We start from the raw sequence: 16874 nt of genomic DNA on the forward strand, positions 1-16874 counted from the left end.
ATCCAAAATAAGGGGCACATATTATGTAATATAAAATAAGACAATGACACTCAGTGGCAACTGGCAACTCTGTCGACAAAACTATACCTGTGTCTACACTGCCGCTGAGTTCTGTCGACATGACGTCGACAGAACTCAGCACATTTGTCAACAGCTGTAAACCTAATTCTATGAGGAATAATGCCTTTTGTCGACAGAGTTCTGTCAACAGAAGGCATTATTACATCTACACTATCTTTTGCGTCTACACTGTCATGTCGACAAAGCGGCTTGCTTTGTTAACAGAACTGGATGTAGTCTAGACGCTCTTTGTTGACAGAAGCTTTGTCGACAAAACTTCTGTCGACAAAAGCCTGTAGTCTAGACGTAGCCTCAAAGCCCAGAACTGTCTGTGTTTTAGGTAGTAGCACCTTTTGGTTTCCACCGTCTGTTCCATAGAGGAACATAATTGCTTTCTACATTTATCCTGAATGAGGGGCAGTTGTTATGCCCACCAGCTTCGACAATGTTTCACCTGACTGCCACCATAAACACTACCCTTAGGTGTGGTGGTCTGCTGTTTCTCTCAGGAGCTCATAGTCAAATTTACCTTGTTGTGACCATAAATAAAATCCATTTGTGGTTCTGAATCCTGTTGCTGTGATGACAGTATGACTCCTGCTGCGTGTTTGTCCCCAGTACAGCCTCTAGTGTGCAACCCTGAAATTCACTTTAAATTTATCTAAATGAGGTAATGTCCGGGTATGGAGCCTAAGGCACTTGCTAGACACTACTTATCTGTCTGGTAATTCAGAAAGGACACAGGGGAAGCAAATATGAATGCTCTGACTACTTACACATGGAACAGGACATGTGGGTGCTCAAGACTATACATGAATAAGTGATATATGAGGGTAGAGAGGCAAAGGACTAAAATTACATATAAGTGTGCTCTTTCTTTTTCTGTTAGTATGAAACACAGCAGCTGTGAAAGGTCCAATCCATGAAAAAAGTCCCATTGCTTTCAGGAAAAGCAATTGGGATTCCTGTGGCACTTTAAAGACTATCACATTTATTTGAGCATAAGCTTTTGAGATGCATCTGACAAAGTGGGCTTCAGGCCACAAAAACTTATGCTCAAATAAATTTGTTAGTCATCAAGGCACCACAGGACTCCTCGGTGTTTTTGCTGAAACATGCTTACATGGCCACTCCTGAAACTTCTGACTCTTGCTTTCAGTGAGATCAGGAATCAGACCCTTGAGGAGGATAGGGATGCTTAGCTTTCCAGGGGAATGTGGCTGTGTCCAGGGGTGAGCACAAAGCTCTTTTGCCAATCCAGGATCCAGCCTTTGACTTTCTCTCAAAGTACTGCTGCCTATCATCTTTCCTCAGAGCCTCACACAAAACTCTGCTGTTGGTATGTATGACACTGACCCTGTCTTCTCTCCTGGTTTCAGGTTGAACTTGTCAAAAGTTTCCATGTGGATTTTCTTCCCTGAAGCAGCTTCAGCGGCTGAGTGGATGAGTGGCAGCTGGCTCAATGATCAAGAGATTTACTGAGATGACATAGCAACAGGGACAGGACAATGGTGCAGAAGAAGATCTGCCCTCAGTTACTTGACTACCTTGTGATTGTTGGGGCCAGGTAACTTAATAGTCTTCCACCTATGTTTTTCTAGCAGTGGGAGGGGACTGTAGACCATACACCCCTTGCTGTTGTGTCATCAAGTGCCAAGTAAATACTGTTCAGACTATATAGAGAATGCTAGAATGCATGGAACCATGTGTAATTTTGAAATCTATCCTATGAGAAAACAAGTAATCTAGGCTAGATCTCTGGCTTTCCCTTGAGAAAGAGATGTATTATCCAGAAACCTCAGGAATAATTAATAATCCATAAAAATCAAATCAGCTGGTGGTTGGAATTCTAGGATTTGTTCTCTCATTAATACTAATTTATGTGATTTCTTGGGCTGTTGTCTATATCCTTATATGAAAAATCAAGAATTATTTTTAAAATGTCTTTTATTAAGTATCAATAAAATACAAATATTAACGTACTTTTAGTCAATTAAAACTGAGTGCTTATCCAATACAGAATTGATTTTGTAGTATTTGTCAAATACACAAGTAGCATTTGTTTCTTATCAGGGCTTAGCACTTTTTTGTTTGTTCAGTAGCTATTTCTTGCATCTTTTTACTATACTTCATTTATGGGTGTGTTCCTAAGTGGATGAAACTTCCATTTCCAAATGTGAATGATTTAAACATGGGATAGTGTCCCACCATCTCATTCCTTCTCATGAGAAGGCCTTGTTAAAGCATAAGGTTTATATTGACTAAACAGGGAAATAACTTATTTGTCATTAGCAGGGCTCGACAAATCCACTCACCTGTGGCGAGTAGATTTTGGCAGCTGGAGAGCTGTGACGGGGCAGAGCTGCCCCACGGTGGCGAGGGCAACCTGCCCTGCACTTCAACGGTGCCGACCCCCGTGCTGCATGGGTAGCACGGCGTTCTGACAGCGGTCTGCGCCGCTTGCTCCGGTGTGGCCGCCCAGCTGAGTGGCATGCAGGGGGGCCGAGTTCTGGGACGGGAGCTGGAAGCGGGGTTGGGGCCAGATTGTGCGTGCGTCCCTGACATTAGGGGGAGAGGCACCAGCGCAAGAGAGCTCCGCATTCAAAAGGAGAGCAGTGGAGGAAGGCAGAGGGGAGAGGAGACGGAGGAGAGTAATGGAGGGAAAGGGGAGAACAAAGGAGTGAGCTAGAAGACGGCGGTGGGCAGAGGAGTGAAGGATGAGAGCGGAGGAGAGAGGAGGGGGATGGGAGTTGGAGGAGGTCAGAGAAGGCAGGAGGGAGACGGGGGGTGGAGCAGAGAGCAGAGCATGGGGACAGAGGATGTGAAAGGAGAAGCAGAGGTAGGAAGCAACCCAAGACGGGGCTCTTTAGTGTCAAACAAACCTCCACTTGGGTTTGTTTAGTTTAGAAAAGAGAAGATTGAGGGGGGACATGATAGCCATTTTCAGGTATCTAAAAAGAATGTCATAAGGAGGAGAGAGAAAACTTGTTCATCTTGGCCTCTGAGGATAGAACAAGAAGCAATGGGCTTAAACTGCAGCAAGGGAGGTTTAGGTTGGACATTAGGAAAAAGTTCCTAACTGTCAGGGTGGTCAAACACTGGAATAAATTGCCCAGGGAGGTTGTGGAATCCCCATCTCTGGAGATATTTAAGAGTAGGTTAGATAAATGTCTATAAGGGATGGTCTAGATAGTTTTTGGTCCTGCCATGAGGGCAGGGGACTGGACTCAGTTGACCTCTCGAGGTCCCTTCCAATATTCTATGATTCTCCTTTCACGTCCTCTGCCCCCACATTCTGCTCTCTGCTCCACTCCCCATCTCCCTCCTGGCTTCTCTGACCTCCTCCGACTCCCATCCCCCTCCTCTCTCCTCCGCTCTCACCCTTCACTCCTCTGCCCACCGCCGTCTTCTAGCTCACTCCTCTGTTCTCCCCTCTCCCTCCGTCGCCTCCCTCCTCTCTTCCGCTCTCCTCTGCTCCCCTTTTGAATGCAGCACTCTTTTGCACCGGCGCCTCTCCCCCTGATGTCAGGGATACATGCATTATCTGACCCCGCCCTAAGACCACATGCGGCCCCACTCCTGCTTCTGGCTCCCATCCCAGGACTCGGCCCCCCTGCACGCCGCTCAGCTGGGCAGCCGCACGGGAACAAGCAGCGCAGACCTCTGTCAGAATGCTGTGCTGCCCGTGCAGCATGGGCGTTGGCACTGTTGAAGTGCAGGGCGGGTTGTCCTCGCTGCTGCAGAGTGGCCCCACCCCATCACAGAAGCAAATATGCCATCCTGATTGTCCCGTTCTCCGGGTGGCGTGCACCTGCGCGGTGGGGGTCATGTGGTGGGGATGGTGAGTCCCTTTTTGTCTGGTGAGTAGGGTTTTCTATAATTTGTCGAGCCCTGGTCATTAGTAGATATTTTTTATTGGTTTACAAGGCCAACTGGACTTATTTTAGAAAGGCGTCTGTGGCCTGAGTAACTTATCAACAGAAGTTAATTTTATTTACTCACACTTCTCTCAGAAATTAGTCCTCTCCAGGTATAGGTATCTGACTATTTATTGAGAGAGGAGGCGAAAGTTATTTAACTCCCTTTGTGGTGCTTGTACAAACTTAAGTTTCAACTAATTTGCCAGCTACTGATATTAGACTTACCAGTCTGTAATTGCCAGGATCACCTCTAGTGCCCTTTTAAAATATTGGCATCACATTAGCAATCTTCCAGTCATTAGGTACAGATGCTGATTTAAAGGATAGGTTACAAACCACAGTTAATAGTTCCGCAATTTCACATTTGAATTCTTTCAGAACTTTTGGGTGAATGTCATCTGGTCCTGGTGACTTGTTACTGTTAAGTTTATCAATTTATTCCAAAACCTCCTCTGACACCTCAATCTGGGACAGTTCCTCAGCTTTGTTACCTAAAAAGAATGGCTTGGGTTTTAGAATCTCCCTAACATCCTTAGCCATTTAGTTTCTTCACAATTACCTTACCATCTTTGAGCTCTGCTTTGGCATCTCGATCGTCCAAAGGCCCCACTGGTTGTTTAGCAGGCTTCCTGCTTCTGATGTACTTAAAAATTTTGCGATTACTTTTTGAGTTTTTGGCTAGCTGTTCTTCAAACTCCTTTTTGGCTTTTCTTATTATATTTTTACACTTAATTTGACAGAATTTAAATTCCTTTTTTTTTTCTCACTAAGATTTAACTTCCACTTTTTAAATGATGCCTTTTTATAGTACTTATTCATGAGAGTGTTCCTAAGTGGATGAAACAAACAAAATGAAGTTTTTCTTCACACAGCACATGGTTGGCCTTGGAACTCCTTGCCAGAGGAGTTTGTGAAGACCAGGACATTATAACAGGGTTCAAGAAAGAACTAGATCCGTGGTCCCCAACCCAGTGCCTGTGGGCGCCATGGCGCCTGCCGGGCCCTTTACATGCGCCCGTGGAGCAATCTGGGCTGGCCCCGCCCCTGGGCGTGCGGCAGGTGCCAGCCCCGGGCGCATGGCCGGCCCCGGCCCCAGGTGCGCCGCGCGTGCCGGTGCTGACCCTGACCCCCGCCCCCGGGGGCGCCGTGCATGCCCTTGCCGGCCCCGGCCCCGGGGGCGCCGCGCGGAACCTGGGCAGCCCCTGCCCGGGATCGCGGCACATGCCGGTGCCGACCTCGGGCGTGCAGCGCGTGCTTGGCCCCGCCCCCAGTCATGTGGTCTGTGAGCAGCCCCGTCCCCCTACGTGCAGTGCGTGAGTGGCCCCGCCCCCAGGCGCCTGGCAGCCCCAAAACGTTGGTGACCACTGAACTAGATAAATTCATGAAGGTTAGATCTATCCATGGCTATTAGCCAGGATGGGTAGGAATGATGTCCCTAGCCTCTGTCAGAAGCTAGGAATGGGCAACACAAGAGGGATTACTTGATGATTCCCTGTTCTGTTCACTCTCTGGGGCATCTGGCATTGGCCACTGTCGGAAGACAGGATACTGAACTAGATGAACCGTTGGTCTGACCCATTATGGCTGTTCTTAGTCACAAACTTTCCAGTTGAGTTTCTTGAATATTGAAGCTATATAGAGTGCATTTTTCTCCACAAGAGGCTCTTTTTTTTTTCTTGGAATGTGGTATCTTGAAATGGATACTTTGCAGAAATCTGTTGTCTCAACCACCACTTCCCTGCAAGTATTTAATGGAAGGCTGTGTGGAAGATTCTGGTTCTGAGAGTTCTTTAGTTAATTTTCTTGCCTTCTCTTATGGGTCCATAATTTTTTATGCTCCAGGGGTCTTTTATGTCATTTGGGGGTCATCTTTTCTATTTTCATGGTTGTCTGGGAAGACCCTCTCTGCCTTTCTGTAACTAGTGTAGCCACAAAAACATGAACTTATTTGATTCCCACTGGTACTTCACATTTATGTTAAATCTTTGGTTCCAATTATTACCTTCAATTTTTATGTCAAAACAATGTCAGGATGCTTTGAATTTTCTTTATCACATGGCATATAGTTTCACGAGAACCAAGAACAAACTTTTAAAGAATCTTGCTCCTAAAATTTTGATAATGTTTAACGTATAAACATTTATCTGTATGCCTTTTTTCAAGTTCAAAATATTTAGTTTCCAAACTGTGCTTGCCTTTTCTTTAAGACAGCTATTTGTTCGAGCAGCTTGAAATCTGCATAGCTTCTTGTAAAAATGATTTTTTTTTACTTTAAACATATACTACTGCTAGGCTCTTATCTAGCACTTTTAATCCTTAGAACCTGAAGCACTTTACAAAGGATAAGTAGGATTATCCCCATTTTCCAGATAGGGAAACTAAGGTGTACCAAGGGAAAGCATCATGCTCAGAGTCATGCAAAAGTGACAAAGCCAGATCTCCAGCTCCCATTTCAGTGACCTGTCCTCCAAACTATACTACTTCCTAGAGTAATTTCTTTAACATAAATTAAGTTAGGCATTTCCAGACTTTCTTAGAGCGTGGACCACATCTTAACCGAGAGATTGTTTCATGGATGCCCTTTCCTTCCATGATCATATGAACTACCTTCTTTGCCATTCATAATCCAATAATATTCTTGTGGCAATACCTCACATGGAAAGGTAATATTAGGAGAGAATTTAAAATGTTAGTTTGTTTTAATGTACTTTATTAACTGGAATCAATTAAAAAACAGCACTGTCTGACCAGAGAACTCTCCATGGGCCACCCAGCAATCCGTAGGACAACAGTATGGGAATTCTTCTATTAAACATATATAGGTTAAAATTGTTTGGAATCAATTAAAAAACAGCACTGTCTGACCAGAGAACTCTCCATGGGCCACCCAGCAATCCATAGGACAACAGTATGGGAATTCTTCTATTAAACATATATAGGTTAAAATTGTTTGCAATTTGGCAAAGTGTAAATGCCACTTCAAAATTTAAAACATAGAAAAATGCATCCCTGGTTACTAAAACTTATCTTTTTAAATGTACAGGGTGAAATACTGACTCCACTGAAGTCAATTAAAATTTTGCCATTGGCTTTAGTGGAGCCAAGATTTTTCACTTATGTCCTTTAAGATTATCAAAAGGAAAAATATATTGTATAGTGCTATTCCTAATAAGGGAACAAAAGTACTTTTTAATATATATGTTAGGATTATGGCTGTCAATTCACATGCGTTAATGCCTGCGATTAATGCAGGGCAGGATTAACGCATTAATTTTTTTAATGCATTAATCGCAGGCAGTAATGCTGCACTGCCCCTTTAAAGTGCTGCTCTGGCGCTTTAAAAGGGCAGCGCAACGCAGAGCCTGGGATCAGCTGAGGACTCCCCAACTGACCCTGGGCTCCACTGATCCTTTGAAATGTGCAGAGGCAGAATTTCAAAGGGGCAGCAGCCTCACAGCTGAGCAAATCAGCTGTGGTGTGGCTGCTCATTTAAAACCCCATCTCTGGTGTTTCTAAAGGGGAGCTACTGTGGAGCCCAGGGTCAGCTGGGGACTGCCCAGCTGATCCTGGCCTATGCACGGCAGCAGAACCCGGAATCAGCTGGGCACTTCCCAGCTGACCCCAGGCTCCACTGCCCCTTTGAAACGTGTTGAGGTGGCGTTTTAAAGGGGCAGCTGCTGTGGAGCCCAGGGTCAGTTGGAAACTGCCCAGCTGATCCCGGGCTCCCCGTGGCATTTCCCCAGAATGGGGAGCAGCTGGGGAGTCCCCAGCTGACCCCGGGTTCTGGGGAAGTGCCGGGTAGAACCTGGGTTTCGCTGAAATGCCGCACGGAATGCCTTGTGCTTCCCCTTGGAAGCGCTGCTCCAGCACATCAAAGGCGCTGCATGGACCCTGAGGTCAGCTGGGGACTGCAGCTGACTCCAGGCTCCGCCTTGCGATGCCCCTTGGAAACGCTGCTCTGGCGCTTCAAAGGGGCAGCGCTGCATTGAGCCCAAGGTCAGCCGGGGACTCCAGCTGATTGCAGGCTCCACGGAGTGCTGCCCCATTGAAATGCCATGGCAGTGTTTCAAAGAGGAGGTGCATGCAATTAATCATTATTCAATTTTTTTAATCACTTCACAGCCCTAGTTAGGATCGTTTGTTCAGCTGGCCTTGTACATGAACAAAGATTGCTTGTAATGTACTTTTTATCTTAAAAAGAAAAACTAGCAGTTTTTGCTTTCTTGCTGTTTCCCTCTCTCGCTAGGAGAATTTTTAAATGTTTTCTATACACCCTTTAGTTTGTGGTTCTAGTTCTAGTATGCTGCCACTGCAGTTTTAATAAAGCTTATACATTATACATCAACTTTGTGTTCTATTATGCATGATTTTATTATGCTTCTGCAAAAGCAGTTTGTTAGTCATGCTCTCATTAGAGTGGTTCTCTGTTCTCCATGCAAACTGCTGGGCCAGTCTCTGTCTGACTTTTCTGCTGCCAGGGCCCACTTTGCAAGTCCTGATAGGACAGCATGATGATTTGTTGACCCTGATAATTGATACAGAGGCTCCTAAACATTCTCTTGCAGTATGTTATCCTCATAGGTCACAGTGATTCATAGGTGACCAAGGCATGTAGCTTAGCATGTCAGTGATGACATCACCAAACATTCCTTTCCCTTCCTGTGATGGTTCTGGTCCCCCATGCCTTCCATCTGCTGTGGTCCTGGGCAGTTCCATATGGGCTAGACAGGTTGCATGTGGGGGTGGCCAAGGTTTAAGTTGGAATTGGCCAGAGGAGTAATTGTGTGATTGTATTCTTTATAGGCAGCCAAGCAGTGATAGTGTGGCCCAGACCCCTGAGCTGCTCCGACGTTACCCTCTGGAAGACCATGCAGATTTCCCTTTGCCTCCTGATGTGGTGTTCTTCTGTCAGCCAGAGGGATGCCTGAGTGTACGGCAAAAACGCATGAGCCTGCGAGATGACACCTCCTTTGTCTTCACACTCACAGACAAGGATACGGGTTTAATTCGTTATGGGATCTGTGTCAACTTCTACCGCTCCTTCCAGAAGCGAATGCCCAAGGAGAAAGCAGAAGGCACTGGTGGGCATCGAGTTCGGGATGGACAGAAACCCCCCAAACCTGGGGATGCTTCTGTTGCCCAAGAGGAGGTGGGCAATGAGAGTTCAGAGAGTGGCTCCTCATTGCAGACACCAAGCACAGAGTCAACCCCAGATGTGAACCGGTCACCACGCAGTAAGCGTGTGGCCAAAGGCAGCCATCACTCCAGGAACAGCACCCTGACTTCCCTCTGCATCCTTAGTCATTACCCCTTCTTCTCTACCTTCCGTGAGTGTTTGTACATCCTGAAGAGACTAGTGGACTGCTGCAGTGAGAGGCTCCTGGGCAAGAAGCTGGGGATCCCACGAGGGGTGCAGAGGTATGTGGGGTGGGGATGGCGAGGCCCTTTCTCCTAGTCTTTGATCCAAGGGCTGCTTCAGCCTCTGTTCCAAATAATCTATATGTTTGTGGGAATGATAGGGGTGGTTGCTGTTTGTCTGTGCTGAGGTGTTTCTGCTCTAATTCAGCTTTGCAAGAGGGAGGGATCTGTGATTATTTTTGCAAAATTCAATAATTAGATTTTATTTTAAACTCTAGGGTATCTGCATGAAACAGTGGCAATAGCAAGCTAATGACTCAAAATCTGATCTATCATTTCTAAATCTAGACAGTGATACCACTGACTGCCATGGTGATGCACACCATGACTGATATAATTTTGATCATGGAGGATACAGAGACAGAAATTAGAATAATAGCAAGACAATAAGGCAATGCATTTTAACGTACGGAAAAATGTAGCTAATGTATCTGAGGAAGAATAATCTGTAGTAAATGTTAAATGGGAGGGAGAAACCTCACCAGCAGGAATGGCTAAGAGAGAGCAGTGGGTAGTTTGTTGTTATAAATGAGATGTGAGCTTACAAAGTGAAATGAAAACTGACAATCTCAATTATATAGGATGAATATGCAAAAATATATCACACCACGGAGCAGGGAAGGAATAATACCTCTTTCTGCAGCTGTAGTGTGACTTTAGCGGTTTATTCACTACAAAAAGGTAGAACATATACAATAGGGAACAGTCCTGCCCTGACATCGGACACACACACACACTGGTTATATATTTTCTTATTTCTAACTTCTAATTCTATAAATACCTTACTAGTGGCCCCAGGCCTGACCTTCTGGGTGAAGGTAGGCCATCTCTGAACTCGGGGCAATATTCTGCTAGTAATAATGTTATACTTTAAATCTTCTCAGGTGATATACAACCATAACATGGATTTTATTGTGCTCCGTTCATCATCAGTGGATTTGCCCCTTCTCAGTAATTCAGAGGCAAAACAAAACTTGGGTTGATTTTTCAGATGGTAGTTTGTGGTTCTGGCAGTTACCTGAGTTGTAAAATGAGCTTCTTTTGGTAGACAGAGAGTCAAAATAAGGCTGGAATCTCACACTGATTTGAGTTACTTCTCTGATTATATTTCACTTGAGAGAGAAATAATTTCTGCTGCTGGTTGGCTAGAGCATGGAAGCTGAAAGGTTCCATGGTGGTAGGGAATGGCCATTCAAACATTAAAAATGCTGAACAGCAGATTTGGGGAGTGAGGACGAGAATGGGCAGGAAGTGAAGAGGGAGTATGAGGAAGAAATATGTAATAATTGGCTCTTCAGTCTAACAGAGATGGTAAAACATGATCCAGTGGCTGGAAGTTGACGCTAGACAAATTCAGACTGGAAATGAGATGTACATTTTCAAAGGTGAGAGTAATTAACCTTTGGAACAATTTTACCAATCTTTTAGATTGGATTTTTTTTAAAGCCATATTCTATGAATTATTTGGTGGACATTCTGAGGCCTTTGATATATAGGAAGTCAGACTAGGTGATCACAGTGACCTTAGACAATAGCCTGAATTTGAATTTGAGCATGTTGCCAGGATCCCAATATTCTTCTGAATAATGTATTGGGATTTTTAATGATTCTGGCTCATGTTTTGTTGCCCTTGGGAGCACAGAGTTTAATAACACTGTGCCAGGACATTTGGTTCATTGCAGTCTCTTAGAGAGTGCCACCTAACTGAATTCTGCTCTGGGGTTTCTTTAGTAATGTGGACCCTGTTTTGCTAATGAGATCTCATGAGATCCTAGTCTAAAGTGGTACAGCTGTGACTATTCTCAACACAGAAAGAATTATGCTCCTAGTGCTTTTGCATTAACAGAGTAATTTAAAACTTTACTATCTCTTCCTTTTCCTTGGCTGGACAGTGAGAACTGTATTACATCATTTTCTGCTACCTCATAGTCCTTGGGTCATCTTCCATTGAGGAGCCTGTTAAGATTTGAAGTGGAGCAACTGCAGAATATGGCACTGTGTTAAACTTGTCGTTCTCTCCACACAGGGATACGATGTGGCGGATTTTCACAGGTGCTCTCCTAGTGGAAGAAAAATCCAGTGCATTGTTACATGACCTGCGTGAGATAGAGGCCTGGATTTATCGCTTGCTCCGCTCACCTGTGCCTGTTGCAGGCCAGAAGCGAGTTGATGTGGAAGTCTTACCACATGAGTTGCAACCAGCTTTGACGTTTGCTCTTCCTGACCCTTCCCGCTTTACATTGGTGGATTTCCCCTTGCATCTGCCCTTGGAACTTTTGGGAGTGGATGCTTGTTTGCAGGTGCTGTCCTGCATCCTTCTGGAGCACAAGGTGAGAGGGAAAAGATGTTTGGATATGCTTTTGGTTGGTTGGTCTATATGGTAAAAAGCCCATTAGAAAACTAATAATCTTGGTGGGTATGATGTCCTTCTGCAGTTTTAGGAACAGTTTGCATGTGGGAAGGCCCTACTTGAGGTTCTAATCTGGGAGGCTCTTGCTCTCTCTGCACAGTATTCAGAGATTTGTTTGTGAAAAGACTAGCTGTTGCATGGTCATCCCATCTAATAGCCAAGTTACACGGAGACAAGAGTAAGGTCTCACGTAATCTGGGGAAGCATCAGGAAAGGGTGAAGTTTATATTGGAGCTTGAGTTCCTTTGTGAGGATCCATGGCTTGGATGAATGATAGATGTGCTGCTAACAGAATTTTCTTGGCCATAGGTGGTGCTGCAGTCCCGGGACTATAATGCTCTCTCCATGTCTGTGATGGCGTTTGTGGCTATGATCTATCCGCTAGAGTACATGTTCCCAGTGATCCCACTGCTCCCCACCTGCATGGCTTCTGCAGAACAGGTACTTTTCATTATTACATCAGCCCCTCATCTGCTGCAACTTCAGCTCTGTCCTGAATTCTTCTGTAGTAAGAACTCTGTCTACTGTGGAGTGAACTGGTATTTTTAGGGAATAAAAGGCTCCATCTCCACGTGATTGGCTTCAATCTGCTTCAAGTCAATAAAAACATGATATTATTTTGGTCCTCTCATGTATCTCGTCATTGTAGATGAGAGAACCTTCTCCTCTGCAGCTTCTGCTATCAGAAAAAAAATCCCATATCTCTGCATATTTTTTTCATTTTAGATTTAAAAATATTTTTCTTCATTGCCTGTGCAGTCTTAGAGACACCAGCCGCTTGAAATGGTTTTTTAAAAAACTTCTTCATTCCCCAAGCAGCTGAATCTGCACCTTCAGTCAGTACAAAATTAATTCAGACTCTGTGTTTGTGCAGTGCCTGTCTGTGTCTGTGACTTCTTCCCTGTCTGGCTTTGGCTCTGCTGTAAACTTTTTCCCCATTGGGCCCATGAGTAGAGCAGCAAGCTGTTGGCTTTCTTCTAAACCATTTTCCCTTCCAAAGGGGCTGATTACTTCACCAAAGGAAAGCTTGTCCATTCTAGATGATTGTCGGGAAAATTGCATTCCTTCTTCTCTAGAGCCTTTGGTTTTTGTTCTTCTTGTGTCCCTTTATTGGACTCTGTGTGAGAGCTCTGGGATGGATACCTGCTGTGATAACTCACTGGTACCTTGTCTCTTCTCCCCTCTTCTATAACTGGATTGTAGACAATGTACAGTAGACTTCCGATAATCTGGAACCTCTGGGACCTAGTGGTGCCGGATTACCGGATATGTCGGACTATCAGGAGGTACTATAAGCTGGTTATATACATATACAGTATATACTGTATATAAAGTGTTTTTTAATACATAAATTTAGTCATAGAATGAAAGAATAAATGTACAGTGCAGTACTCACCATTATTGTTGTGAAGCCTTTGAATACAGAAAGCAGAGGATACTATGTACAGTTGTGTGTAGCACTGGCTAATCACTTAAACTATTAATACAGTAACTTAAAATACTTAATACAGCACTTTATTCATTTTAAACACAAAAATTATACACTTCAACACTAATACAATCTGTAAATTGTTCACTTAAACACTAAAAAACCACTAGGTTCTTGCCATTTTGATACCAGACTATTGGGAGTGCTGTACAATTGGATGCCGGACTATTTGAGTTTTACTGTACTTGGGAGGGAATGTGTGCATGTTACCAATACAGATCCCTTTTTCTTTCATTTTGTCCTCTTTAGTTACTCTTGGCCCCTACACCCTACATCATTGGAGTCCCAGCCAGCTTCTTCCTTTACAAACTAGACTTTAAAATGCCTGATGATGTGTGGCTTGTTGACCTGGATACCAATAAGGTGAGTGACCCATGCTCTGGAACCTTTGGTTTTGATAAGAGGGCACAATTCAGTGGAAACCCCAGTGTCCATGGTGGATTTGAGAAATGCAGTACACATGCCCAAGTGCACACATGACTGAAGTCACATGCTTTCAGCTTCTACTCCTAATGCTTTTACTGCATGGCTTCCTAGGCTCTGTCTTGAGGTCATCTTTCTCATACCCTTCCTATTATTTCAGCTGCAAATCACTTTTGAATGGAATTTATTTTTTCTTAAGTTACATTATTTCTATTATAATGATTTAACAGCTAGGGCATATTTAAACCAGTCAGTCTGTCTGTTTTGTGAGCAATTGCAGAAGGATAATAAACCCTCAAAAGAGTTATAAAACCATATTGTCTACTTGGCAATCAGGACCCTATTTTTTACAGCCTTTGCAGCAGAGAGGGAATTAGATCTAAGAGTCTTCCTGCAGCATTTCGTGTGATAATTCAAAGAGGACCATATAAGTAACTACATCATGGCATCAACAATGCTGCTTAAAGGGAAATATATGTAACATCCTCTAAACTGGGAGTCTGAACATTGAGAGTGGGTTAAGAAAAGTTTGAATTTTCTGCTATGAAAGGAAAAATAACTCCTTTCTAACCCCAAGGGGGTGAAAATCAAAGTACTTTTCCCATATAAGTCTGCAGTCTCTGTTCTTTGGTCCCTATCAAGTCTCATAAAGCACAGAACTCCACCCTTAAGGCAGCTGCTATTGAGAATTGTTCTGCTGTTTAATTCCAGGTGATTGTTCCTACGAATGCAGAGTCTTTGCCAGTCCTACCAGAGCCAGAGGCTTTAGAGCTTAAAAAACACCTGAAACAGGTAAGTAGCCACTCCAGTGATCTGGTGAGTATTGGGCATCAAACTAGCTAGACTGCCTCAACTCAGCAGATGTTGATCTACGTAACTGAGCAGCTGTGCAGATCACTGGGTTTAGCATAGAACATTCTAAAAAGAGCCTTTTGGCGCTTGGATATCATGGTGACAGACATTTGAGACTGACTTTGGGTAGAGAAAGCAGAGCACTAGAAGATCCCTCTTGTTCGGGCAACTGCCTCTCAGTCAGCTAACCACTTGGCTTGGGGAGGCCTCCTGCTCTGTCAGCATGGACAGCTAAATTACAAAACTGTAGGAATATAGTTCCTTGAGACCCATACACCATATGGTTCCTTCCCAATTAGTGCTCCTTCCAGAATGACCCAAGCCTGAGGCTATTGTCTTGTTTGCAGAGCTCCGTATTTATACATCTCCCCAGAGATCATCTTCAGTTGTTTTTCTGTTTGCTATCTCTCTCCCCCCCTCCTTCCTGCTTGGATTAGGAAAGTTTGGGGTTGGAAATTTCTCATTTTGTCTGTTTAAAATGCTTATTTCTTCAGAGTGCTCTTCCGGAGGGTGTCTGGTAGGTTCTTTCCCCCCGCGCACAGGTGAGAGCACATAAATAACAACACTGCAGGTTTGGATCTCACAGGGGGAGAGAGAATTCCTGATTTAGTCATAAGAGGGCCATAGGATCTTCTGCTGTGAATATAGATGAATTGCTTAGTAATATTGATCATAATATAATTACATTTTTTTTTGTGGGGTGGAATATCAGACAAGCCTACCACAATAGCATTTAACTTCAGAAATGGAAGCTACACAAAACTGAGGAAGCTAGTTTAATTGAAATTACAAGGAACAGTTATAAGAGTGACATGCCTACAAACTATATGGAATCTTTTTGAATATACCATAATAGAAGCTCAGTTTAAATGTATGTCCCAGATTAAAACAACCAGAGAACCAAAAAATGCCACCATGGCTTAAACAGAGTAAAAGAAGAAGACATAAAAAGACATCCTTTAAAAATTGGTTGTCAAATCCTAGTGAGGAAAACGGAAAGGAGAATAAATTTTGGCAAGTCAAGTGTAAAGGTATAAATAGGAAGGACATAAAGGAATTTGAGGAGCAACTACCAAAAGATTGAAAAAATAACAGCAAAAACATTAAGTATATCAAAAGCAGGAAGGCCTGCTAAACAGTCAATGGGGTCACTGGACATTTGAGGTGCAAAAGAAGCACACAAAGAAGACAAGCCCATTGTGGAAAAGTTGAATGAATTCTTTGCATCAGTCTTCATTGCAGAGGATGTAAGGGAGATTCCTACACCAGAACCACTCTTTTTAGAATGGCACAACTGAAGGATGCAACTGAAGGAACTGACACAGATTGAGGTGACAATACAGGATGTTTTGGAAGAAAATTTGAAACAATTAATTGTATTAAGTCACCAGGACCAAATGGTATTCACCCAAGAGTTCTGAAGGAATTCAAATATGAGTGTGGTATGTAACCTATCATGTAAATCAGATTCTGTACCAGATGATTGCAGGATAGCTAAGGTGATACCATTTCAAAAAATAGGGTCCAGAGACAACGCTGGCACTTACAAGCTAGTAAACCTAACTTCAGTACTGGGGAAATTGGTTTAAAAAAGTATTGAACTAGAGAGACAGATGAACATGATTTGTCAAGGAAGTCAAAGGACCTTTTATAAAGAAAAAGCATGCCTGACCAATCTATAAGAATTCTTTCAAGGGGGTTAACAGATGTGGACAAAGATTTTTCCAGTCCCTTATCCAAGTTTCTTAAGCATAGTAAGCAGTCATGGGGGTAAGAGGTAAAGTCGACTTATAGACCAGTAATTGATTAAAAGATAGGAAACAAATGTTCTGATGTAATAACAATTGCTTAAGGGTGATAGAAATGTAGCTGTGTTAGTCTGGTGTAGCTGAAACAAAATACAGGACTATGTAGCACTTTAAAGACTAACAAGATGGTTTATTAGATGATGAGCTTTCGTGGGCCAGACCCACTTCCTCAGATTTTTTTGCTTAAGGAGTGTGTATACCACTAAGAGAAACCCTTGGCACTGTTTTAGAACCCCAGTCAGTTGACTTGAGCTCGAGGTGCTTGGGCTGCCAGGTTAAAAATAGCAATATAGGTGTTTCCACTTGGGTTGCAGACTGGGATCTGAGATTTTCCCATCTCTCTGTGTTTCAGAGCCTGGGCTCCAGCCTGAACTGGGACATCTACATAGCTTTTTTTTTAGCCTAGCAGCCTAGCCCGAGTCAGTTGACCTGTGCACTAAGATCAGGCCTTGCAGGATTTTCTTTGCAGTAGCCATATAGATGCTGAGTTTTCA

The 16874-nt window shown here is 43.6% G+C and overlaps 1 protein-coding gene across 28 annotated transcripts in view; it reads left to right on the forward strand.

Annotated features, from left to right (window-relative positions):
- Positions 1–16874, forward strand: part of MADD (MAP kinase activating death domain) — a 125909-nt gene that overhangs the window by 18916 nt on the left and 90119 nt on the right. For all 28 annotated transcript variants that reach the window (XM_075927624.2, XM_075927623.2, XM_075927633.2 and 25 more), the window contains exons 2-7: positions 1440–1627; positions 8784–9398; positions 11425–11728; positions 12118–12249; positions 13547–13660; positions 14432–14512. In XM_075927624.2, coding sequence (XP_075783739.1) covers positions 1569–1627; positions 8784–9398; positions 11425–11728; positions 12118–12249; positions 13547–13660; positions 14432–14512 — 1305 coding nt within the window. In that variant the 5' untranslated portion in view covers positions 1440–1568. The remainder of the gene's footprint in view (positions 1–1439; positions 1628–8783; positions 9399–11424; positions 11729–12117; positions 12250–13546; positions 13661–14431; positions 14513–16874) is intronic.

This window comes from Pelodiscus sinensis, chromosome 5 (genome assembly GCF_052426305.1).
Source record: "Pelodiscus sinensis isolate ZL-2025 chromosome 5, ASM5242630v1, whole genome shotgun sequence".
NCBI lineage: Eukaryota > Metazoa > Chordata > Testudines > Trionychidae > Pelodiscus > Pelodiscus sinensis.